The 25,210-nt window shown below is 42.4% G+C and overlaps 1 protein-coding gene across 1 annotated transcript in view; it reads right to left on the bottom strand.

Moving 5' to 3' along the window:
- The window catches only part of si:dkeyp-14d3.1 (transmembrane protein 132C), a 120,039-nt gene that overhangs the window by 9,450 nt on the left and 85,379 nt on the right, over positions 1-25,210 (bottom strand). Inside the window, exons 4-6 of the mRNA XM_047590935.1 lie at positions 24,110-24,296; positions 9,296-9,439; positions 2,227-2,435 (exon numbers count right to left, since the gene is read on the bottom strand). Coding sequence (XP_047446891.1) covers positions 2,227-2,435; positions 9,296-9,439; positions 24,110-24,296 — 540 coding nt within the window. The remainder of the gene's footprint in view (positions 1-2,226; positions 2,436-9,295; positions 9,440-24,109; positions 24,297-25,210) is intronic.

The following is a 25,210-nucleotide window of genomic DNA, read 5'->3' as shown; positions in this document are numbered from 1 at the left end:
CAGAGGAGATGCTGCATATTAATGTGTGTGTCATGCTTATTTTTGTTGTGCCCCGTGGATCGCGTGCTGTATTTGTTTTGGCATTTTGCGGCACTTTATTTTCTGCAACAATAACACGAGGGAGGTCATTTGGACAGAAATAGGCAGCGTTTCTATATATACAGACGTAGCTCCATCTGACAATGCGTGATTGTTTTTTTATTATTTGCGTCTTGTAGGGTTTTTAATACAGCTCTTTGTTTGATACAACTCAGAAAAAAATATACTGTGAGTAATAAAAGTGCAAGAGATTCTTAATACAGTATTAAATGGGGAGGGGGAGGGATTCTCAATATACATATCTTGAAAGTATGGGGTGGTGTATGCCTGAGAGCTATGCCTACACTGTCTGCGAAGGCTTATCTTGTCCCTGTTTTGACAGGGCTTAGGGAGGCAAGAGGTGAGCCATACAGGCGGTGTCAGTCAAAACCGATTTGAGTTTTTTCTTTTTTTAACAGCTATCTCACTAACAGACTTGATGTCTCTTTATTTGTCATTTCTTCCTCTCCCCGCAGCATGACTGCAACTTCCCAGTCTGACCAGTAAAGGTCCCGCCACATGCTGTTGTCGCCCTATTGGCTTAATTCCTTGTGGGCTTCCGGACAGTGGACCAGCATCCATTCTTACCAACAAGCATGGTGCTACTTTGCAAGGTCATGCCTGTTAGCCCCTGATAAACAAAGGTGGGTGGAAGACATTAAAAAAAATGGAGCTCTCTGCAGGCCGTCAGCAGTGGTGTTGGTGTCAGCGTGACAACACGGCTTGGCTGTCCCTGCTGATAAAAGTACACCAGCGCACAGCTAGTGGAGCAACATCCCCAACTAGCCATGGCATTAGTTGAATGCTGTTCCTCTGTCACTCAAAATAAGAGGGGAGCGGGGATAATTAGAGTAGCCACACTGGTGTGTGGGATGACTCCAAGTTCAACTGCAACGCTTTCTAAAAGTAATTACTGCAGGTAGGCTGATAGCTCCTTCATCAATTGACAGATTTCAACAGTTGCAGAATAGCGCTGCACAGCAGCCTTGGCAGGGGTGCTGCCAGTGATGAGGTCCCAAGGGAAAGGTCTGACCTCCAGACAGCTCTAATAATGTTCTGTCCTACTGACAACTAAAAGGCACAATGGCTGGCCACCGTAAGCCAGTTGGAATGACAAGCTGTATTGCATAGGTCAGCCATTTTGTTATCAGCCAAGAACTGTCAGTAGGACTGAAGTCAGGAAGGGACAGGTGGAGTGGTGTTCGGTCACACGTCGCATCATTATCTTATCTTGGCCATGACTGAAATCAAATACGTCACTTGGAGTAAAAGGCCATTTTTTATTCTCTTAAACCAAGGTGGCTGTGCTGCTAATGCGGACAACGGAATTGTGAGCCTCTACATAAAGCCAAGGGGAAAAAAACTCGAAGCACAACACTACAGTTACAGAATTAGAAGAAATCTGCATTTATAAATGAAACTCATATCTACTCAAATTAAAAGTTGCATACCTTGATGAGTTGTTTGATACAACTCAGGAAAAATATACTGTGAGTAATAAAAGTGCAAGAGATTCTTAATACAGTATAAGTGTAGTTACAGAATTAGTGTAACTACTTGCGGGCAATCTGTTAAAGCACGCCTTAATTGAATTACCGTAACTCACAATGGTTTGTGCAAATGACAATATTCAAAGTGTGGCTGAACACTGGGAAGTTGTGCTTCAAACAATTCTGTCTTCCACGCGACCTTGGTTGCTCCCCAACCTCCAGCCGACAGCAATGGTGCGTCATCATTACTGTAATGAATTTTGTCCATTGGTGAGTTACGGTAATTCAAATACCGCATGCTTTAACAGATTGCCCGCGACCTGTTCAGGCTTGAAAGGGTTAAATGAAACATCATCAAGGTATGAATCAAGTGTTTTTTTATGTGCAGGCGAATGTTCAGGTCTTAAAGGGTTAATACCTAATAGTATGCCAGGGTTAAACTGCACTGCAGATGACGCTAACTGAAGTGAGAAAATGTGTAAATGTCATGTAAGTCAACTTATAACCTTCCAATTAGTAGAACAAATGATCTATTATTTTCCTGCAGTGTATTCCAAACGTACAAGAGACGTTGTTATTCTTCTTGTTATTCTTCTATAATCTAGAGACATCTTTGAGACAGTTTGATCACCGAGTACATTGAAGGTGCTGACTGTACCTCTGACTGGCGGCCATGATGGGTACCCTCCACCCTTTGATCTGGCTCAGCTCGGTGTCTGACACCTCAATCTGCAGGGGCAGGCGAGGGATCCACACGCTGAGCTCCAGCTGAGCACTCAGGTATCCGTAGGTGAAGTTCACCTTCATATTCACCTTGCCCTTCATCTCCTTGCCATTCACAAAAACATAGTCGCACCTGTCAGACACCTGCATGGGAGGAGAGGGAAGGATTAAGAAAGAAAGCATTTAGGTTGAGCTCTTCTGACAGTCGCACTAGATGACTACACAGAGAATTACACAGTGCAATATGCTGTACAGTGTAGCATGCGGGCCTGGCTGCTCCAGTTGATTAAAAGGCTTTAAACTTCTGTGCTCTCCACTGATATAGCATTCCTGTAACTGCTTTGAACAAGATGAAAGGTCCTCTATCTGCTCCACAGTCAGGAAAACAGGGAGGAGGGCAGCGAGGACATCTTTGAACCTGAGGGAAAACAGGTCGTGGTCTGCTGTTTTATTATCGTTCAGCCTGCAGCTAGAAGAAGAACCAACAGAAGGACACGAGTAAGAGGAGAGCAGTTGTCTCATGACAAAATGACCAAACTCAGCCATCTGTTTTATAAATTACTTTACGAAAAGAATGAGTGGGCCGATCTGTGCCGTCGAAAGGCGCAACTCCATGTTGCCTTGATTCACTCTCTGTAAAGGCTCCCGTGCATCCTTCTTTACCCATACTGACTGATCAATGTCTGCGATACGGCTCCGCAAGCACTAGCTTCATTCAACATACAGAAAAGGCAAACACTGTACTAAGAGGGATAAGATGGTCTTTGTCAGCAGACACACACACACACACCACACACTCACGCTTACAGAGGCAATTAATCAGCACATCTTAAACGCAGATGCAAGATTTTTTTTTATTTTTTTTTCCAGGCATTTTGTCAATCCTATTGATCCATTCCACCAGATGGAATTAGATGGTCTGGGGAAATATCTTTTTTTTTTCTCCCTCCTACTTCCAAGTTATTTCTCCACAGTGAGATAAAACCATAAACAACCATTCATCATGAAGCTGTGGCAGGGTATCCTCAGTGACTGGGAAGAAAACTTTGTGAATGACAGATTCTGTTCTGTGCTTTGTGTGAGCCCCTTGCACTGCACATCCAGCCGGCATGAAGCCGGCAGTCTCTAATACTTTAGAAACTAAAACTGACTGCTTTGTGCAAATAAAAGCAGATACGTGGAGATTTGCCGCAATGATTTTACATTCTGCACCAGAGAACTTGGTGGCTGAACCAGTGCCATTCTTAGAGAACCAGTGGATGCATGTATTGGGATGTTGGCTGGACATTAGATATCACCCAACGTATTTATTTTGCTTACATATCTAGAAATACAGCAAACTGAACACATTAAAGAAAAGATGTGGTGCAAGTTTCATCGGTAATAATTATAATTAAGTTTCCTAATTCTGCCACAAATCCAGTTGCACAGTCTGAGATCTTTTTGAAATTTTAAGTAACCTGTAGAGGGGACTAGCATTTGGCAACAGAACACAGACGGGGTACAGTCTGCAGACAAACAACCATTTACACTCATGCGCATGCTTACAATCAATTTAGAGTCAGTAATTAACCTAGCATGCTTGTCTTTGTACTTTGGGAGGAAGATTGAACACCTGCAGAAAAGCCAAACAGACACAGGGAGAACATGCAAGCTCCACACAGAAAGGAATTTCCCACTAGAAAATATTGATTAAAGGCAAGTTGTAGGCACCAATTATTCACTTCAGTTTTCTGGCTGCATGGTTCTGTTCCCTTTCCTTCACTTCTCTGTGTCCCAGGATTGTACCCCCCTCAAAAAGACTACATTGAACTAATTATTAAATAATTCAGTACAAACAAAGAGGCACCAATCAGCTCAACATGACGAGAACTTCTAGCTGAATACTTTTATGAGAAAACAAATGTGCGCAGCACTGTCACAGCAGAAGAATAAACAACAGATTTCTTATTGTTTGACACTAACAAAATACAACGATTATTTAGCAAAACAAAATGGATTTTAATTTAAATATAACTGTACTTTTTGCAGGGCATCCTTCAGGGCTACAGACAATCATCAGAGAACTTCTGTCAAGGATTGCACAAGCCCTGCATTTTCAAGTGGACATATGCAGGATCAATGGATATTACTTCTATTTCAGACAATAAGCCGCGCACGAAGCAACACCTCGCGTGCACCCTCGTGCTGCGCTACGCCGCTATGTGACCGAGACTGGCGGAGTTGCTTAATGAAGCTTTCGAACACTTTTACAAGGGCGACGTCCCTCCCCTGGCTACACTCAGCCACGGAGCAGATTGGACTCCACCAGGGCTCCCAGTGTGGGAGTGTGTTTGGACTGATAAAGACGTCTGAGGAGTCCCTGCTCCTTATCAGCCCTCATTGGTCGCCTCTTTTTCGCTCACTACATTTTCAGCCTACTGAGACTGAAGTGCCTTTGACGGGGCCCTTCATCTCTGACTTTTCTTAACCTATCTGCACAAGCGCTGGGTTGCAGGCTATTTAACACTTGACTGGGCTCCATGGGAGGCTCATTGACTATATCTAGTGCTGATATGACTGATCAATAGAGCAAATGCTGCTGACAAAAAGAAAAAGAAAAAGAAAAAAAAAAACGTCTGTCTTATCAGTCTTCTATTCTGGGCACATTCATAAAAAGCTGATGAAGTTTACCTAATTTCTAGTAGTGAAATCATTTGCAAATGAGTGCGGTATTTATTAACATACCGCTCTGCTATGGTATATCTCATGGCAGGGGAATTAAATGCCTACTGGCATTTCGATCTATTCCCCAACAATCTAAGCAGAAACAATTAGGGAAAACACGGCTGCTGACAACCAACCATCCCGACACATTACCCAGACATCCTTATACCTTCCCGCCGGGCTGTCCTATTGGCCAACATAGCCTGAAATCAATATTTAAACATAAAAGGACGTTCCTATTTAATCAGCGGTCCATTTAAGCCCTCTGACACCCCCACCCTCGCTGAACGCGTGTTGCAGCAGGCAGAGGGCGGGATTGTCTCTATGAATTACACACTCTCCGTCATTCAGCTTCACAGAGCATCATAAACGTCCAGGAGGATCCTCTGCCACATTAATCAGACACATTAGGCAGCTAACGGGAGAATACTTACAGAGGACATTAGGGCTGTCTCTGGATCTACCCCAGGAAATTAACAACTCACCAGACAGATACAATCCACGGCAGATATGAGCGATGGGAATTTGTAGCATGAAGGTGGGGTGAGTCTGTCTACGGCCTGTACACAGAGCCGTCTTGACAGAAGCAATTAAGCCACCCAGACTAGTCTGCACAAGCCACACTACTCACTTCAAATCAGTGGGAAGATCTGTACATACAATATGCTAACAGTCACGCTCCATGACAACAGGCGTTCGGATACGGAAAACTTCCTTGAAACTTTCCAGACCATAGAGGGTGTGAAGGTGGCCATATGAATAAAGTGGATAAAGTGGAGAGGGGCCAAGTGTAAACAGACGTTACAAGGAATATATACTTACATGTTATTGCATATTGCATATTTGTAAGAGCTCACTCATAAAATCACTTTACTTCACAGGCTAATGAGAATATTTTCCCTGGAAACTCAGGAATACACAACTGGGTAATGTGTTTGCGCTGCTGTGACTGTTCCTAAATCACACAAAGCCACTTCAAAATCTGAAACAATAGTTAGATGTCAAAATATGGAAGCGGAGATCTGCAGGCTTGCAGCATAAAGTATTGACTGGAAAAGATGATGAAATGCTGCATAGATCCGAGGGTAATTGAAGAATTGGGTGATGAGTCGTTGTGGGTGCATCACTAGCGATCCCTTTGACAAGTATTCATGTGATGCATTATTAATACAAAAACATTGATTACAGCTGAGTCTTATAGCTGAGCAGGCCTACAGCAGGAAACGCAAATGAAGAAAAGGTCGACAACGCGCGCGCTGCAATTACACAACCAAATACAGAAACTCATCGCAAGCACTTACAGTACCAGCAAACACGTACATTTACGCGATAAGAGTAGCACAAACAACAACTAAAATGTGTCCAAAAAATGACGAAACTGGCTGGGACAAGCTAGCTGATGTGTTGCTGATGCTTATGCATCTGCTGTGTTAAAAAGTGGCTGAAATGTAACCTGCCAATGCAAATTATCTCAAATGATAGAATTCATTTGCAGACTATAGGAAATAGTAATATTTTAATATTTATTCCAGCCCTTTTTATTTCTTCTTGGGATTCTCTGGAAATATTTCCTGTGTCTGCGCTACTTGCCTTTCCTTTCTGTAGCCATTGTTTTTCCTCCATTTGCGTGTGCTTTCTTAAACTGCACTCCTTCCATACAAACAGACCATACAATGAACCCAGCTATATGCACTAGCCCTAAACCAAAATGTCAAAATGTTTATCCAGAAAGAGCGAAATGTGAGTGAAGAATAACAATGGCACAGCTTCATTTCTGCCTACACACGTCAGACACAATTAGCGTAAATAAGACAAATCTCCAAAGAGGTTAAAAGAAAAAGTCTGTGATCTGGGGTATTTCATTTAATGTGCCACGTTTAATGCGCACAGCGATTCATTTTTCAGGTTAAATGTCACACAGTGTTTATTTTTTGCTTATTCCCCAGGTCAAAATGAGATAAATTAGTCATGTTTACACACATGATCACAGGCTACGATTATAAAAGCGCCCCCCACGAGGTAGCAGGAGTAAGAACAGAGGATGAAGACACTGAAATGCTTTATGTCAGTGTTTTAAAACCCTAACCCTAACATCCTTGTCTGCCTAAATGACTGGTAAAAGACACCCAGCTATCCCTAAGTCACGTATCAGACATTGTTAGTGGATCAGTGTGGCAAAATATTCTCCTCTAGTTTTTTTTTACCTTCTCTCATCGTGGCTTTTGTTTGCTTCATCCAGTGTTATAACAGGAATGATGGTGGGAAGGTAGCCCTTGGCACGCCAGTGTGCTCTATCTTTGCATGGAGTAACATCTCTGCCACTTAACCAGAAAAACAAACCGGATAATTGGGATTCTGAAGGAGGGTGACATGTTTTGTTTGCAGGGTAAATAAACTGATACCACGCCTCAACTTATAACACTGCAAAGGACTTTTCGCTCTCTTGCGCATTGTGCCCTGGGTTTGAAAGGGGCTATAAAAAATAAAAGGGAACTTGTCAGTAGTTCCTGCATATCAAACACACTCTTTCATGCTGTTTGCCAGTGTTTGTTTATCCTGTCTGCAGGATCTATACAGAAGTGCTAAATATAGAAGATCTTCTCATCTAATACTTACTGTAGGTTCTGCAAAGCTCCACCACATGAAACTATGTGCATCCAATATGTCATTATATACACATATATGTAGTTAACCCTTTCCTCTGTAATATAAACATACTTTTATCTGCACTAATATTCACAGAGAATTCACCCTTTTCTATCTAATCAACTGAGAATTTTGGAACTATAAACATACCAACATGTCTAAACATGCATGTACACTGATCAGGCATAACATTATGACTCAATATTTTGTTGGTCCCCCTTAAAGCAGCTGATAATTTGTGTTGACACATAAAGTAAGTTTTCCACAGATGTATTCAGGTGGAGATTGGAAAAGTAGGTGCGGTGGCAGTGTGAAGTTTTCAAAACTAGGACCCTCGCCTAAGCCTGTATTTACAGGACAAGCTGAGGCTGTCAAGGTATGCAATTACTGCTGTGGGGATGGACGTTGGAAGTGTCCACTATTAAAGTCCAAGATGAAGCAGCAATTGTCACTGAATGCTCCAGTTTTGCTATGCTCTATAACTTGAGATGTGAGAGTGAGCAGGGAGTACCTGAGATTTATCCAGTCTGTGCAGTGACCAGGGCACAGAGATGTGTTATATCTGATTCTGACCCCTTTGAGTTGGGAAAAGGTCAAGGTATGGTGCTTGCTGATCACATGGTTTCATTGCCTGATCTGCCTCCATGTGTTAACAGGGAAGAGTGGGTGGCAAGGCAGAAGGCCGATTCATCCCTGTCTGGTTTGTGGAATGAAGTGTTGCCTTTGGGCAAGATTAGGGATGCTGCACATGGCTACTTTGTTCAGGAGGACCCGCTCGTAGGTAAATGGGTGCCCTGCAGTGGCGACTTTGTGGGGGAAGCAGTTTTTCAGGTGGTGGTCACAAGTACATTCTGTGATGCGGTGTTGCAGACAGAGCACGACAGGTGTGGACATTTGAGGATAGAGAAAACTTATGACCGTGTCCTGCATTATATCTTTTGGCCTCGGTTAAAGTGTGACATGTCATGTCAAGTCGTGTCGCACATGCCAAGTGGTAAACCAAATTGGGTTATTAGGCCAGAACTTCTGGCTGGCCTAAGCATTTGATTGTAGACAGTGTGGGACCTACGCCTTTGTCCAAGTCTGGTTGTGCATATTTACTACCTGTAATGTGCCAGACTACAAGATACTACTACAAGATTTGGTGTTCCACAAGTAGCACAAATTGTTCAAGGTTCCAACTTCACTCCCAGCTGCTGTATGACCTGTTTATACCTATGAGGAGCGAAGCCTAACTGTGCATCTGTGTACTATGCACCAAGCCAGGGTGTGCAAGGGCATTTCCGTGAAATGTTAAAATCAATGTTGCATGCCCATGTTTTGGAAATGGGGAAGGACTGGGTAGACACACTCCTGTGGCTCATGTTGGCAACTAGGGAAGCTGTCCAGGCGAGTACTGGATTTAGTCCAAGTGACTTGGTTCTTGAACATGCAGTGACTAGATCTTCATCCATCTTATACAACAATTTGGTTGTAACTGAGCCACCCAAGAACTTGGACTGTGTGAATGGGTTAACCATAACCGTTGTTGTGCTCACTTGAACCAGGTCATGACAGTGGTCATTATGTTATGCCTGATTTGTTGCATGCTGTAACAGAATTGTGAATTCATGCCAGGCCTTTTTCCTCCTCCTGAAGATGATCTAACTGACCTTGACCACATCTTCGTCTGTTGAGCGACACTTGACCGCTTCTGAGACGTCCGTAACGGAGGTGTCTATTCCAATGGTCACCACCTTTACTGGGACTGCCACCGTCTTTCCAGTCAGGACGGCAGTGTTCAAAATCTCAGAGTCCTAGACACAGAAAGGAAAACAGGGTTAAATGTCTGGCAGGTTTCTTATCCACAAAGTGACAGAGCGTTCCTTTTCTAATTGTTAATGGTACAGCCAAAAATAACCACACTTGCTCAATTATTTTAGACCAACACATATCACTTATATTTGTCTTGATTGTTGACAAGAGAATTGCATTAAATACATCTTGCTCAAAAAATATACAGTGCATACAGGACTATTATTCATGCGCTTTTCCATGAGAATTTTCCCATGAATAATTTCTTTCTCTGTGCAAACACATGATCAGAAACACTCGGTGGCTTCATGTTTCTGCTGTCAGGGTTATTTACATTATCCCGTACCAACATCAATTTGACTGCTCTCTTTGTAGTCTACGGCTGTCGTGATTACCCTCCTACTGTGCATGTGTAATTGCCCAGCGAGGGCACTGCCATAGAACCTGCATAATAACAAAACAATGCAGATGCTCTGATATTCCTTGGAAAAAGTTTCACAGAATGGCAGGAGAAAATTCAGCCTCCGATACATATTGTTATTGCAATATAATTGTGTATATCATAAAGGTGAACTTAATTATTCAGGACCATCTTGTGTAAATGACTACTTCAATCAGACGTAAATAGGTTCTGTGAAAAAGGCACCAAAGACCACCATTTGCCCCTTAACTGCAGCAGAGGGAAAATGACATCAGTGGTCCAGACGGCTTCATAAGCTCCATGGCACAGCTTCATTACTCCGAACAGAAATCTTAACCTTTCATTAAGGCCACACAGACACACACCACTATTGTCACATGAAAATAATTGGGACCAATTAAGATGTGGGGTAACTTTTGCTCTCTAAAGTCACCAATGCACATTGAATTGTCTCCTCTTCCTATTCAGCCCGAAGAGATTGCACTTCAATTACACTGATTGCTATGGAGCCCACGGCCCCACAGTAAACAGCTGCCGCTGAGGTCAGAGTGTACTTCTCAATAGTTGTACTTAAGAACAAATCTGGGCTTCTCGCTACTGGTGAATTGCAATGACTTCATCTCATTGCAAAGCATGCCTAAAGCCTCTCATTGTAAGCTGTTTTCATTCTTCTACTGGCTTGGTCTCACACAAAAGCCCCGTTTTGATTTTCTTAATTTCAATAGGCGGGAACCCCAAGGCATCCTTTTTTTTGTCCCTGCAGTACTGAAGCTTTGCCAGCACTCAAGACATTTAGCTACTATTATTTTCTTTTAACAGAGAACTCCAACTCTGGAGTGATGCCTGTTGAATTAAATGTCACATTTGTTTAGGGTAATATTGCTAAACCTGACAAGCGCAGACAATGCCGATCAACGGTGTCTGACTTCCTGTCCACATTCATGAGCGTTCCACATTCACCAGGTAAGTACACACGACTGCGTGCGATGCTCTATCAACGTGCTTTCCAAAGGCCGTGTTTGTGAGCTTGCAAATCGGACTCATCCTTTACAATAAAAGAGAGAAAGAGGATTAAGTTTGTTTGAAAGAAGCCTGGTCGTTTGTAAGACCGTTCAGCTTTGGAGTGAAATGATTATTAGCTGAGCCAAGAGATACCAATGAATCACAAAAAACACTTAATCTTCAAATGGGTTTTCATTACAATTTTATAGACTGTGACAGTGTTATATGGCAATATAAACCCCCTCTCAGTGTGCTGCTGACTTTGATTCAATTCCCCTTAAAATTGAGGATTGCTGTAAATTAATTCCATGTCTGCTGGGATTCTTCCATTTCCAGAGGGTCATCTATAATACATGAAGGGGTAAATGGTTGGAACCTGGGCGAACGCAGAGGCTAATGTTACATTACAGCAGCAGGAGATGACCCAGCAGGCTGAGAGCGGCATAGAGCAGAGCCTGGTGGTAATAAGCCACAGTGGGATCCCACAGTGATGGACCAGTGGTCCACACTTTGCGATACAGACAACACAATTAATAGCAAAATGGAGACAATGTGACAGGTTTGAGAGAGGAATATTGGCTAATTGGTGATAAAATATTTGTTCATCACCCAATGAGTTTCTATATGGATGCAAACTATCGTAAATACGAAATTCACCAAGGATGAGGTCTAATTAGAATTCAAAAGATTACAAACCTATTGTGTAGCCTGAGCCTGTTGATAATGACCTATTTTGCTCACAATTATAGTCTGTTGTCTCAGGATTAATGTGGCACTGGATAATCCATGACAAACAATGTAATTATCAAAAAATAACAAGACAGTCCAGCTGAAACATAATTCACCACGTGGAGTGCAATAAGTGTCACAACGGCAAAGGTCTGAATGAATTATTCTGTTGCTCAGCAGACAGGCCACTGATCTATGATCACAATGTACAGTATATTGCTTAGTCATATTTTGGGGCATATTTACACACTAGCAAAAAAAGTATTCCAGGCTCAATTGTTCCCAAAACAGAATAAGAAATTTATATATTTATATTATACAGCTTTTTTTAAACATATTTATTTAAGTCTTACATGTCCCTAGGATAGTTCTTTAAAGTTTCAGCTCAAACCACTAATATTATTCATTATACTGTGACTGTGTGCAACTTGTTTCGGTCCTGCTCTTTTCCAAGTTTTAAATTCACCTTGTGATCACTGGTTTATTCAAGTGGACTTGGGTGAGTGGTGCCACTGTTTTTTTATTTGATTTATTTCATTATATCGTATTTATTTATTATTTTTTTCAGTGAAAGAAGTGGACATTTGATATGTCCCCTTTGAGGCTTTTGACTCTACTTTTTGTGTTTAATCTGATATTACAAAACTGAATTATGATTGATTAAGTTACCACATGGAACATACAGTGGAACATACAACCTCTCCTCCCAGGTGTCTGTGGCGCAGTTTTCCATTATGGCCTGTTAATAATCCAACCAAGAAGGAGTAGAATAAGCTTTAACCCGGTAACACCTGACACAAGTAACCTGCTGATTAGCTTTACAATCTATGCGGTTATTTTAGCGTATCTGAATACTATCTAGTAAGTACGGAAATAATCCAGCAATCAGACCTGAGTAGTTTTATGTCTCCATTGAAAAGATGATAAATAATCAAAGCAGAGGTTTCTATAAATCTTTATGTAACCTTTCTGTCTGTACCTCCACTGCCCTCCTTCTTGCCATTCCCTCCTCTCCTGTAAAATGAAAATTATGCAGATGCCTTCATTCATATCCTTCAAGTCATTTGTGAGCTCGCGGGGCGCGTGTTCATTTGATTCTCACCTGTTGATGCTGGTGTTTTTGCTTTACTGGCAAGCCAGTCTGCCCTGTCAAGTCTTACAGATAAGAGTCTTTTTGTTCAATAATCTCTTGGAGAACTGCCTGTCTGCTTTATCAAGGATCTCTCTGTTAGCATTCAGCACGCTGCTGAGGCTGGTAATGTGTTCTGGGCCGTAATTTCTGCTCATGTCTCAGTTGGATCTGAAAATAAGTGAGATTTATGGTGTCAGCCTGAGTGACACGGCCAGCATGAGAAGTAGCTAAGCTGCCCATCCTGGTGTTGCGATTAGCTTCTGCTTCGGCCCTGAGCTAACACATCCTTATTCTGACCCCACCGTCCCAGCTACAGCTACAAATGAACGGGTCAAACTTAGAGTTGAGGATTTTAGAGCCTGCATTATTCATAGTGTAGCACAAAGAGTAGAGGATGGTAAACACACTGTATATGCTTAGTGTCTGTTTCTGTCAGCCCTGCACAGCTGTGTCCGTGCTAAGGCCAACAGGCTGCCCAGATAAACCAAGGAGCACAAGCAACAGCCGTGGAAAACCCATATAAGCCAAAACACCTAATCTGGTGCTTTTACTACCAGGATTGATGGCTTGTCATTGTATATGAGTCTCTTTATGGGCTTTCATGTCATTTCAAGAGCAAAGCCATTAAAAGGGCTATGAAGTGTGCCAATAATCCACTAACCTATAGTAAATGAAATATTCATAGTTATGATAAACAATTTCATCCCTTGCTGATAAAGTACGTGCAGGGAAAGTGTAATGGGACTGCATGGATAGTGAATTATACGCTGTAGACATTAAACGCCACTCAGACAGTGTCCTGCAGCTATTAAGCAGAATAAAAGAGACACGTCCTTTCATCAGTTCCTCTCTCCACATTGTGCTCGATGCTCAATGTGGCACTTCCTCTCCTCTACTCCAGTGGGCGTTTAATTGGCTAGAAGTGAGAAACATGGAAGAGAGTGGGAATAAAGGCCTTGGTAGAGCCATGCAGAGCGATACATCACTGCATGACAGTGCATTGAAGTGGTGGGATGGTTGTGAAGCCAACACACTGTCTTTTAATGAGAGGCTCTCTCCCGCTCCCCTCTCTTCTCTTCCCACTCTTACTCCTCCAAGGAAAGAAGCGGTTACTATCCTGTCTTAATTTTCCCTCTTCCCTTGTCTCTGATGGGATGAAGTGGCTGCAGTGTGTGGCCCATCTCCAGCCAGGCGGTCATCCCTCGCTGCCTCCTAAAATACCTCTAACCGCTCTTCAGTAGCAGCGCCCTGTCCGAGGTGCACACTGGTCAGAGATCTGATCTGCTCATTACGTTTGGCTGTGGCTGGCAGACAGGAGATTAACTCGGCACCTGCTTTGATGGTTGATCTGCTCGCTTTAAAGGGACGTGTAATGAGAGATCGCGTTGAGGACACGAACAGGATGAAATGACACCTCAGAATTAACTATGATGTCAAAGGCCGCTCTTGTACTTCAGTCAATAATTAAAAGACACTATAGAAAGGCCACCTCATCCTCTGTCAACACGGAAATTGGCATTATGTGAAATAACTCAACTGTTAAGCCTGCTTTTGTAACAGTAGAGTGTGTTGTATAAGTAGACGGTGGCTCATGCCACATTTGTTCTAAAATACTGAACATTATAATTGCCTGAACATGAGAGGCGTTATAAGGGATTTGGAACTTTTGAAAAACAATTACTTCCTTTTAATAGCATAATGATTGCACAGTGTTCCATTAGCTGATTGGCATTAGTTGTTTAATTCATACTTCATAATCACTGTGGCCATTCATCTTGTGCTTGACTCCCAGCTGACTAATTATGTCCCAGTAACACTCAAGTGCAAGATGCAAGCAGTGGTGCAAGACCAATAATAGTCAACAAGTAAGAAGTATTACTGTATATGCTAATATACATTAAACTAAGATTTAATGTATGTGCGTGATGCCAACTAGCCAGGCTTAGCACAAACACTGGTAGTAGGGGAAAACAGTAAGCACAGTTCTGCCCAACGATTAAAAATGCATCGATGAGCAGTTAAAATGCTCAGTAATTAAGATACACACCATTGTTTAAACCACACCTTGCTAACCATTTTACCTATTGCCCCCCTTCATCCATCTATATGCTGAGTTAAGCATTAATGAAAAGGAAAATTAAATATCAAATGAAATATAACTGCCATTATGTAGCAGTGCATTCCTATTTATTGTGGAAACTTACTTCAAGTAATAAATCATATTCCCAAGATGTTAAAATATTATTTTTTTGTGGGGGAGTTCTCCAGTAAGTTATGCTTGTTACCGCTCAGATTCTTTGAGGAGTTCTCGCCGCATAAATCTGAATGCATAACCATTTAGATGACAAGATCCTTGATTTAAGTATCCCTGACTGAAATAAATAACAAAGTCCTTCCTTCTAAACGTCTGTCTTGGATTTGACTTTTCATAGCAGCCAGTTTATTGCAGTGCGATATTAAAACCACTTCAAGAATCCTGTCTCGCTGTATGTGAAGTTAAAAGAGACTGAGGTTCCTATTCTTACTGGACTCCTTGGGTGAATGGTTTCTATTGTGTTGTTGTGCGCTCACAACCTTCAAAAGAAGGGCCACCAATGACGTGTCAAGAACTCCCTTTATCTGAGCTGCCTGCACAGTTATGAGGGTGGATGTGAATGACAGTTCATGGACAGTATCAATGTTTTAGTCACATTGAATTACTCTCAACTGTAAATCATTTATGAGTGCACAAGATTTATGCGTAAACTTTGACTTTGGGGAAACATCACGATGACACACTGCTGACAGGACAAATCCTGTGATTAATATTAATTACATTATGGATTGCCCCAGATTCCTCAGTTTATTATTGACAACATAATGCAACGCTTGTTACATGGTTTATATCTAAAAAAAAAAGGAAGTATATAAAGATCCGTTCAGTGTGATAGGAGACAGTGATGGTTTGTGCAGTTTTAGTACGTTGTGCTATACCTGTTCATTGGCGGGCCATCTCTTGTAAACCTATGTGCCCATGAAAGTACATTTACAGACAGGTTGTTAGTGTCGGTGCTTGCAATATTTAATTTACAGACATTTTTGGGGGCTGGTGCTAAAGGGACAGAGCCACCTCCAGGGGCCCAGCAATCCATGCTGCAAAAGGAAGCTTCTGAATAAAACATGGCTGTCCATAGAAGTACTATATTTTAAGTTTGTAATGTGAATCCTTTGCAGTTCTCATGAATACCACACCTGTAATTCATCTAGATCAGTGGGTCAGAGGGGAGGAGCGGATGTCCCCTGTGAATTCCAGCAACAGTCGGAGTCAGATTTTGAGTAATCAAGGTCAGGTATCAGGGAATGCTCCTAGATCTCTGCATGCCCCGAGATGTGCGAGAGAGTGGCCGGGGCTCGGGGGAGGTGGCCGGTGGTCGCTCTGACTGATTGACCGGCTCTGGTTTAGCTATGTCTCACTTGTGCCCCTGTTGTTTGCCTGTTGAATGGGGGCCTAGAGGCCAGAAGGCAGGGAAACAGCTCTGCCCGTACTAGTCTGCTCAATTTCAGCCCAATATCTATCACACACAGCCGATCGATGAAGGGTTCTTCCCCAACAGCTAACCATGCCTGTAGGGGGATGACCTCCTGATCTCTGTCTGATTTCCTCACTCGTCTCAGATCGAGATCCATACTGCCAGCTTAGCTTGGCTTAGCTTGGCTTAGCTGCCCTCTGGACACAGACCTCTCTCTGCAGGCACAAAGGTCAGCTCCATTGTAGAGTCCATTACTGCTAAAAAAAAAATACACGCATTCCTTCCAAACCTCAGTGGTTAAAGGATTTCAAGTCAGAACCAATAGAAGTGGACCAGAATGAGAAGTGGGATGTTACAGTCGTGGGGAGATGTGAGATATGGACATGCCATGCAGCCTGTCTGCATGCTGCCCTTCACTACACCCTCATCTTTTTTGCCTTGCTGTACAAACTTTTTCTTTCACATAAACTGACAGAGAGAGTTGGGAGAACTGAGAAAGGAATAACGGTTCATGGCAGTTCATCATGGGAAACTGGAATATAAGTGGTAATGCACGTAAATAAACCTTTACACAAATGCAGTGTGTTAAATAATGCTTTCATGGTCATCTTCAAAGAACTGCAGTGGCACAGAAGACTAGTCATTTGTCCTCACTCCTAGCTGTGCAAAACATTTACTGAAAGGTTAGCTTTGTTAATGGTGGATGATAACTTTTGGTGTCACCATAATGAGAGAGCTTTAAAAGGTAACAAACCCATCCCACTCACTTATAGCCCATCAATTAGAAGGGGATTTCAAATCGAATAATCTCTCTAAGTGACATGAAAGGATTTGCTGTTCAAGCATTAGCGTATTTTGTGATCCTAACTCCCAGAATGCAGCAGTGCCATCAGAAGATTCAATACGTCACCAACTCCATTCCTCCCTTCGTACTATTAATGCACTATTAATGCAAGAGAAAATGAGTGTCTGTCCTTTCAAATACTTTTTTACATCCGGTGATGACTAAGGCAGTAACAACAATGTGGAGCAATGTGAAGCCACACAGATGTGATCTGGATCAGACGAGCATTTGTCACAATCCGTCGTCCTAATTAGCATTACATGTTGTTTGCCATAGGTGCATACGGCGGCAGCCTCAATTAGTGCTACCACTTCATCATCAGCCTCTTGGCTGTACTAGATGCTAATGGATTGTTCTCTTGGGGTCCATCCGTCAGTCCCTAATTGTAAACGGTATGACTCATGGCATGTGAAAAAAAACGTTACATTTTGTCATGTTCCATTAACACTGCAGGAACATGCAATAGCTGTGTCGCATTAGTGAATCAGTGAGTAGCCAAGCTTATTAAACAACCAAAATCTGGTAGTTTATGCAAGGTGTACAGAGCATGGTCTCCCGATAAACAGCTTGCATAACATTATCCACGCCCATGATATACATTTCTGCAGGATTAGCCGGCGTGTAAGTGCGCCTGTCTGTGTGTCTAACTACATGTTTGATGAATGGTTCTCCGCATTTCACTTGCCTGGCAGAAAGGATGTGCATCGCAACAGAGGGAATGGAATCGAAAGGAGTAAAATGAAACATTCATTGGAGGATGTTGATAGATGACTTTATCGTGCGGGAGTAGAAGTGGCCAGAGAAGGCCGGGGTGATGATGTATTGTTTAACAATACATTGGAGCAGTGCGCGAATTCAAACGGCCGCTTTCATTTCTCCTCATCTCTATGCGAGCGAATGCTTGTGTGAGCGAGCGCAGTTCGGTGTCTCGGCTGGAACAGGAAGACTGATGAGTCCAGATATGATGTATGACCTGTCCTCCTGCTCCCTCTCCATCACTAGGCATACACAGCGTAGGTAATGATGATGAGGGCGGCCTGGACAGGACCATATTACTTCACGATGGTAAAAGATAATGGACCAGCCTCCTACTGTGTACGGGAATCTGCTCAGGCATCCAATTACTGCCTTTAAGATCAATCTCAGGATGACCCCAAAAAACTCTCTTCCACACTTTAAGTGAAATGGAGGATGCCAAAACAAGGAGGCAGAGGGTGACAGGGGAAGGAATTAATCAACACTGTGAATATAATAATGTTTTGTCTGAAGCAGAGGAAAGAGGTGGAGAAAGAAAAGAAAATATCTAAAAATGCAGGAGGAGATAGGCCAGTACACTGAGGTTGAATTGCAGTCACCACAAAGAGTTCAGAGGCATTTCCTCGCTATAAACTGACTAAAAGTCCTGAGTACTCTTTTCATTTTTCTGCTTTTGAAATAATTGCTGCAATTGCAGAACTCCTGCTTCATGGTTTGAAATTGGTGACAAAGTAGCGAGCGTCGCTCTGAGCCCTCCCAGTGCAGGTGGGTCTGTGACAACTCACAGGAGGAGCCCTCTTCAAAGGCGGCTGAAAAAAAGAGACCTCATCTTTCAGAAAGATGCAGCTGCATTCGCCCAGAAGTGTCACCTATGGCAGAGCCTATCGCTTGGCTGGGGTAAAGCAATAAAAAATACCTTTTTTATGATAATCAATTCCAGCAAGGGTGTAATAATTTAGAACACGGCATAATTGGGCAGGGAATGGGTCTGAGAACCCATAAATGTGATCAAAGCCAAAATAAGTTTCGTATTACTAATAGTCATTAGCTTTATTACATTCTAACCTTTAGAGACACGGTCAGTTACGGCTCTTAATTCAGTTTATGAATTACGGCAGCTTTTACATTATGACAAAAATCTGTCTACCTTATTAGACTAATTAGTGCTAACTAAAGATGAAAAGACTTCCTAAAGAAGCTGTTTTGTCTACAGATACCTTCAGCATGCTCTGTGAATTCTCCCCTCTTAACTTGATTAAAAAAGATTGAATATCCCCTTTGATTACCCACAGCCACTACCTCTGTATTTCTCCACGTCACCTTTCTTTCATCTCTAACTTTGATGTATCCTCAGCGTCACTGATCGTAAAGATGTCCCAGTGCTGTAAAAGAATTAAGGAAAATAATAATAACAATACAACAACAATGGCACCAAATAGTCATTAAAAGAAGCTGTGACTTCAAGTGAAGAAGTTCATCTTTATGTCGAGTTAACAGTAGCTAACGACAAAGGCAGCCAGACAGTTATGTTTCTTTCAAAGCTCCATTAAGCAATGTGTTCCCATTACTGTGTTTTTATATTTCTACCAGCGTAGATCCCCACTGAAGATCAACAGCCTGGTCTGCATCTTTAGGCAGCTCTCATCCATGTTCAGCTCATTACTTTGCCTCTCACAAACACAGACTTCTTGGATGAAACAAGAGACAAAAACACAATAGAATATTGGATTCCGTTCGACCGGGGCTGGGAAACCGTGGAGAGAACTCTGACAGGGCGTCAGCGGTGCTCTGTTTCTGCCAGATGTGTCTGAAATGTTTAGAGCTCGCCAAAAGGGATACATTGACATGTTAAAGATCAGATAGATACATCAAACCACTGGCTGCAACCGCTTCTCATGGCTGGAAAAATAACCAAAACAAGGAGAAGTGAACCTCTGCTTTACCCCTACTTGTATAGCAGTCACTAGAGACTCTTCATTTTGATACTGAGCTTCACATCAAAACACTCCATGCACAGAAAACACCACATAGCTGGTTTTGCAATTTGTTCCTGTGCAGCCAAGTCTCAAAGCTGTTCCTTGAACGTGTTTGACAATAGCAGCATTGTCATTTGCGTTTTTTATGTATATGGCACTTTTTTTTTTCTCAACTTCGGATGTTTGTTGTTCACAGTTTCACATAGAAACATCATCAACATGCCCACCTGCTGGAGGCACACATGGACATCGCATAGGCTTAGTACTAGCAGGCTTATAGGATGTCAGTTTTGGGTTCTGCAGACAGCTTCACCAAGCAACGGTCACCAGAATGTCTTTGATGTGGAGCCCCTATGGGGTATCTGGAAAGATCTTCTTGTACAGAAGAGCCTTGGAAATACATAGTGAGATCAAGAAATACCCTAGCAACAACACCACATGATATTTTTCTAATTCATAATTTAATACAAATGTACAATAAATGAGTTCACTTCTTTGTGCAGTATTGAGTGCATATGGCTATTTGTGGTTATATCTACTGGTCATCATATGTTTGAGGTCAGTGGTGTTCTTAGAAACCACCGCTCCAAACTCACTCAAGTGAAGAGAAAACAGATGCTGTGATGCGGCATGCACATGAAATACCAAGTACATCTGCAGCGTAGAGTGACTTTGTACCCTGGGGGCCTTTTCAATTTTTATAGTATACACAGCTGAAATGACTGTACCTTTCGAGGACATTGCAAAATAGGTGGAGGTACAGACTGACAGAACTAAACTGAATAAAATTGTTATATGACAATCAAAATTAAAATATCCCAAAAAATATTACTTTGATAAATTGAGAACTGATTATGACCTGGTCAATCTGATCCTTTGAACAGGCTTTATAAAAAAGTAATAGTGTAGTAATACATGTTGTCATCCATGTATCTATTCAACCGGGTGCATAGGTGTCATATTCTGATAAGAATTGACCCCGGCTACATCAGGCTAACCATGACTTATTATATATGATAAAATAGCTTGTATAGCTTAAATTTGTAGGAATGCACACTTTCTTCTGTAAAAACAAGCCTAATCTGAACTGGACTGGACACTTATCAAGTCCTATTGTCCTTGTGCAGCATTTGCAATGTTCCCATATTGCAAAATATGAGTGCACCCTCAGAGTAATTCAGGATTTGTTTTGTGCAGTTACAACCATTCACTGGTCTAACAATTTCTATATTCTGCCATCAATGAACCTTTTTTTTTTCCGGGCGTGTGAAAGCCACATAAGCTGCTCCACATTCCATATAAAAGTCTGTTACTTCTCCATCTTCACTACTTTCGTTATGACGACTTGTTTTCAGTTGTAATTGGATGTGGGCTTTTCCTCGTGGAAGGAAAGGTGGTGTTGGAGGGGGGTTATGTGACTGTGACTGTGTGTGTGTGTGTGCGTGTGGGGAGGGGGGGTTTGACTGTGCTGCTTTTACATTACCTTACTTCCCTTTTTCTATCAGCAAGGAGTGTAGCAGGGAGGAGGGGGAGGAACTTATCTGTGGGCCTTTTCATGCCACAGTGATCCCAAGTAATCTAATTCAGCCTTCCTCTTTCTCGCTTGTGTGCTTCTCTCATATTGGCGCATGCAGATTGCAAAAGCCTTATGTGCTTGTGTGTGCGAGTGTGTGTGTGTGTGTGTCAGAGAGATGGGGGGGTAGAGAAAAGGGGACAGAGGAAGACAGACAGAGTTAATGAGTTCTGAATGTGTCTCTGTGTATAAGTATTTGGGTTGTGTCTTAAGTACTGTGCCGTGGGGTTGGCTGGAGAGGGTGCACCTTGGGAAGTTTTCTGACTCACTTGGAAGAAAATGAAAAAGAAAAGTGAAGCAAACATGTGCTCAGCCTCCCGGTGAAGCAAAAATAAAAATGGAATAAAAATGCACCAATCAAGCTCTTTTCAATACACGTCTGATGCTGAAATGTTATTATCAAAGGTATATGCTGATCAGCGAACCCGATGCATTGTGTCCACACTGTCTGAGATGAAAGCAGCTGCTTCACTGACTCACCGACAAGCCCGGCAAATCAAGATAAGGGGAAGGAAAAACGAAGTCTTTCTCTACTTGCATGGGGACTCACACGCGGTAGGTCATCTGTTTTAGTGAAACACATGAAACCCGATTCATCTTTACCCTGTGAGGCTCCTGCCTCAATTATCCTGCTGCTAACTGATTTAGCCAAGTTCAGCAAATTATTGTAATATTGGGCTAATAGAGATGGATCTGTGCCGCTATGAAAAGGCGTCGCGTGATTTATAGTGAGCAATAAAAACCCGTCTTCTGTACAAAATGAGCAGAATAATCAGAGTGAAAAAGCAGACACTTGTGGGATTGATTGATGAGAGCGCGTCAGATTTTGGAGGGGCGTGCGCTCATTCACAGAACTCATTTTACAAAAACAATAAAGGAAATATTGTCACCGACACAGCCCTGCACGCCAGCTAAATACAATGAAATCAGCCACATAAAGATTTTATTTAAAGGGTGTTTTTCTCTGAAAAGGCAACGGCACGTTCATCCGTTCTCACGAGCAGAGGTTTTTTCGAGATAGTCATGCAAATCATCGTTGCCGTTTTTGTCAGTGCTAGGTGTGAGAGCAAACTATACATTCCTGGAGCAAAGAACACAGGCTGTTGATACATCAGTGACATGAAAGGGATGCGAGAGATGGAGCTGGAACAATACTGGAGCCTTAAACACATAGCTTCAATTATCCTTAGAATGGATCTGTGGGTGCCTCGCGTTCCTCTGAATCCAGGAACAGCCACCCACAGGCATCTATCATCTACACAGCTACGGGCAATACTTAGAGAATAACAATGACACAAGAGCCAGGTCTGCAGCATGCAGATCACAAGCACCGAAATAGAAATGAATGCAATCTTTGTATTAGTAATCAGTGCTGATGTGACAGCGTGTCTTTCTCTTTAGTCGACACAATTGATGTCACTTATTTATTTGCCTGAATGTCTTGATCTGAAGTGGAAGCCGCGCTCTCTGGGTCACCGAACAAAGCAGCGACGATGAATGAGAGGCTCCCTATGTGAACTTCTGTAGGGGTTAATCTACACAACAAACTACCTGAGCCTCGCTGAGGGAGACACACAGCCCTGAGCTCACCCTCGGGCAAGAGCCAGCCCCAAGACTCCATCTGAGGCCTGCTGGGAGCTACGGATGCTCTCTTCCAGCCCCAAATCTGAACACACGCCGACATTAGTACCTTTGCCTTCTCCGTCCAAGAGGCTGTGATATAAACATCTTTTAGTAAAAAGAGCCACTACATTGTGAGTCTGTTAAAGACAAAGGCAGAAAATAGTTTGAAAAAGCAAACCAATTGAGTTTACACTGATATTATTGGCAAACTATACTTGCAATTATTAAAGTAAATATGTATTAAAGTACATATCATGCCATTTTGTGTATATAAATATGACTAGATTATTCTCATGGATGCATTAACTATCATCTTAATTTTGTCGCCAGTCAAAGTGGGAAAGTTTTATAATTGTAGTGCCGAAATTCTATTGCCTGTTCTTAGTTTTATCATATTATTTCTTAAGTTTATATGTTATGCAGTGGCAGGAACAGCAAAAAGTTTTTGTAACCTGAACAAAATAAGCAGAATTGTTGTATCTTCTTGTTTTTGCTTGATTACTGAAAAAAATAAATTTTGCAAAAATCCATCACAACTTGCCTGCACAAATCTAACAACTGTAATTTGAAGGAACGAATAACTACGGTTATGAGAAGTGTAATGAATTATAACATGTAATGTACTTACAGTTAGTCACTGCCAACGCAAAGCAGAGAATAATAAACTGCCTGTGAGGCATTATTTTCACCATTGGCATTTATTTTATTATAAATGAAGCTATTATCCAAAGTGCTCCTGTGTCAGTTAAATTACTTCCACCCCACGTTACATTAAAGCGAATACCCTGCTTGTTATTCCAAAGTGTATTAACATTTTGCTCCTAATGTATAAAATATGCGCAAAACATGAGGCAGATCGTGACTACATTTATCTTTCTCCTTTAGGATACCACTCGTCACGATTAAAGGAGCAGGAGTTTGCAGCCACATCCAAAGTAATGTATTTCTTTCATGCTGCGAAAACTCACATGCAAATGTTTGATTCGGTGTACATTTAGAAATATGGTGTTCCACTTTACCAGGATGTGCTGCTTCACATTCAGAGCAATGAGCGTGCATTCATTTTTTTTTATAGCCCTGCACCGAGCTGGAGGTGGCATCACTCACCATGGCCAGGGGCACGATGCCTGCGAGGTCCTCCTGCGCCAGACGGATCTCCGTCTCAACCTCTTGTGTGGCTGCCCGACTGGCCGGGTACTCCACCTGCCAGGCCATCCAGCGGCTGCCCGTCAGCTCCGGGAAGCTTTCCATTTTCAGATCCACCTGGAGCACCCTCTGAACTCCCATTTCAGACCTACCAGTGGGCAAAGAAAAAAGAAGGTCAGGGAATGGTTAAGCAGGCGGCTGGGCTTAGAGGCTGAAAAAGAAAAGAGGAGAAGTGTGTGCGTTCTCATGTGTGTTCTTGAGCTCATTCAACCCGCCGTCTGGTCTAATGACTACAAATGGTAAAGGCTGATGAATGTGTCTGAGGTTGAAATCTATGACATTTTACCAAGTGAGATTCTTCAAAATGTCAAGTCCCTTTGTGTTGGACTCTCTGGTCAACCCCCTGCTTCATGGAATAATATTACCCCGCACTTTATTTTCCTTACACTCTTTACTGTAGGGGATGTGCTCAGTAAACAGGACCTTCAGTAATGTCTCTTGACTGCTCCTCCTGCAGTTCAGGGGAATGCTTCACCCCACAAGCGATGATAGTTGGGTTTGTCACCAGCGCCCTTGTTTGTCGTGGAGAACTGTAAATATACGGCATGCTTCAACACGAGCTACGGCCGGCATGAATTGAGTCAGACAAATGGAGAGCGTTGATAATAAAATTTCCCGTGGCACCATAAGTCTCCGGTGCTTGCGGTTTAAATATAGCCGGGAGGCAGGAAAGGTCAGCTTTACACAGGAACTCGAGGAGATGGGAAATGGCACAAGATCTGTTAGCCACGTCTTGCGTGTCAAATGGCAAGACTCGGGGCCAATAAATTTCAAGCATGGTCTCTGTGGCACAGCCGGCACAAAACGGCATCATGTAATTTGAGGATGGAGGGGGGGGGGGGGGGGGGCAGAAAAGAGGAAAGATGGATAAATCCACGTAGGACTTGTCGGTAGAGTTGAACCCTTTGGAATGCAACATATAGAAAACACGATGGGAGATGCAAAATAACCTTTAAAGCTAAACTCTACATCAAGGAAGCAAAGTTATGCCACAAAGCAAGG

This window comes from Mugil cephalus, chromosome 8 (assembly GCF_022458985.1).
Source record: "Mugil cephalus isolate CIBA_MC_2020 chromosome 8, CIBA_Mcephalus_1.1, whole genome shotgun sequence".
In the NCBI taxonomy this organism is placed as follows: Eukaryota; Metazoa; Chordata; class Actinopteri; order Mugiliformes; family Mugilidae; genus Mugil; species Mugil cephalus.
This window is presented reverse-complemented; position numbering and strand designations above follow the sequence as displayed.